General features: G+C 35.1%; 1 protein-coding gene across 3 annotated transcripts in view; it reads left to right on the forward strand.

The window, feature by feature from the left end:
- TTC27 (tetratricopeptide repeat domain 27) overlaps positions 1–1477 on the forward strand; it is a 163072-nt gene that overhangs the window by 130363 nt on the left and 31232 nt on the right. For all 3 annotated transcript variants that reach the window (XM_019653796.1, XM_019653797.1, XM_019653798.1), the window contains one exon: positions 1277–1329. In XM_019653796.1, coding sequence (XP_019509341.1) covers positions 1277–1329 — 53 coding nt within the window. The remainder of the gene's footprint in view (positions 1–1276; positions 1330–1477) is intronic.

Raw genomic sequence — 1477 nt, forward strand, 5'->3', positions numbered from 1 at the left:
TTTGGTAGGGTGGGTCTGTAGTTGTCCTTATTCTAGTGTTGCAATCACTCGTCTCTTAAGGCATAACTTTTTGGGGGTGGAACTTAATGCCATGTGTGATCAATAAGAATTCTCCACGCTGGTTGGTTGGAACTTGAATAACTGCTAGCACTGTGTGTGACCTCCAAAATCTCCATTCAGCTCATAGCTCTCTGGTAGCTAGTCTCTGCCTGACCTCAAAAAGTTTTGCCCAGCACAAGTATAGCTTAGTATTCAGCGAAGGACTCGAGGAGATGCTTACTTTGATTTCTGGAGCTTATTCTCTGCAAAGATCTCTCTTCCCTGGTATTATGCCCTGAAAACTCCAGCTACATTTTCAGCCCTGAGCTCATATCTCTTCTTCATCTCAGTAGGACTTACTATGCTTTGTTTTGTTTCTACCTCTCTGTGCTCCAGCCCTGAAAGTGCCTCTAGCTGGAAACCTAGGTTGATGGTTAGACACCTCAGTTGTTTACCCTGTCTCAGGGGTCACAGTCCTGTGCTGCCTGTTGTCCAACTTCTCAAAAACAGTTGTTTCCTAAGTTTTGTCCAGTTTGTAGCTTTTTCTGGCAGTAACGCTAATCTGGTACTAACTGTGTTATGTCTGCAAGCAGAGGCCCATTACCACTTAATTTTTAAATCATATGTGTGGAACTTGAGAACCATATACTCTGTATTTTATAAAAAGCAGAACAAAGAGGAACAAACATAATTCATATTGTTCTTGTTAGAATCAAGATTTACATAAAAGCTTTAATTTATTTTTGTCATTTTATAGAGGAATAGGTAGAGAAATATGTTTGATTAATAAAATATTATACTTAGGAATAACGCTGGAGAACACATACTCCTTTGTTCTCCCATCTGATGGAGGATGATGGTAAAATAGCAAAGCCTTATAAGATAGAAGAAACAATACTCTCCATTGTCTTAGCTTTGTAATAAATCTATATGTTGTGTAAATTATGTTGTAAATTGTCCAACTATTTTGTACATCTAAATTTGGAAATAAAATCTTAACTAAATTCCAAATTAGTACTTTAATAATTAAATCAATTTGTTAACTGTTTTTTGTGACTTTCTCATTCTAAATCTTAAAAGTTTAATGTATTTAATTTTCTCATACACTTTTAGACATATCTTATTGAAAATTGTGATTATAAAGAGCACATCTTGGACTAGGAAATTATATTTTTGGTTGTAGCAATTATTTTGCCTAAATGAGAATAGTCTATAACTAGGTCCTCTGTCGTTTCAGAATGCTGAAGCTTGGAACAATTTATCAACTTCCTATATCCGATTAAAACAAAAGTAAGTACATCTGACAAATATGAAAAACTTTGCTTCCAAAATAAGCAAATGAGATTTTCTTCAACTGCACCGAACACTGAAACATTGTATCTTGCTCTTTATCTTTTTCCCTTTGTTCACCCATATCTTTGACTTAGAATGACTTAAT

The sequence above is a fragment of the Hipposideros armiger genome, unplaced genomic scaffold, assembly GCF_001890085.2.
Source record: "Hipposideros armiger isolate ML-2016 unplaced genomic scaffold, ASM189008v1 scaffold_207, whole genome shotgun sequence".
Lineage (NCBI taxonomy): Eukaryota > Metazoa > Chordata > Mammalia > Chiroptera > Hipposideridae > Hipposideros > Hipposideros armiger.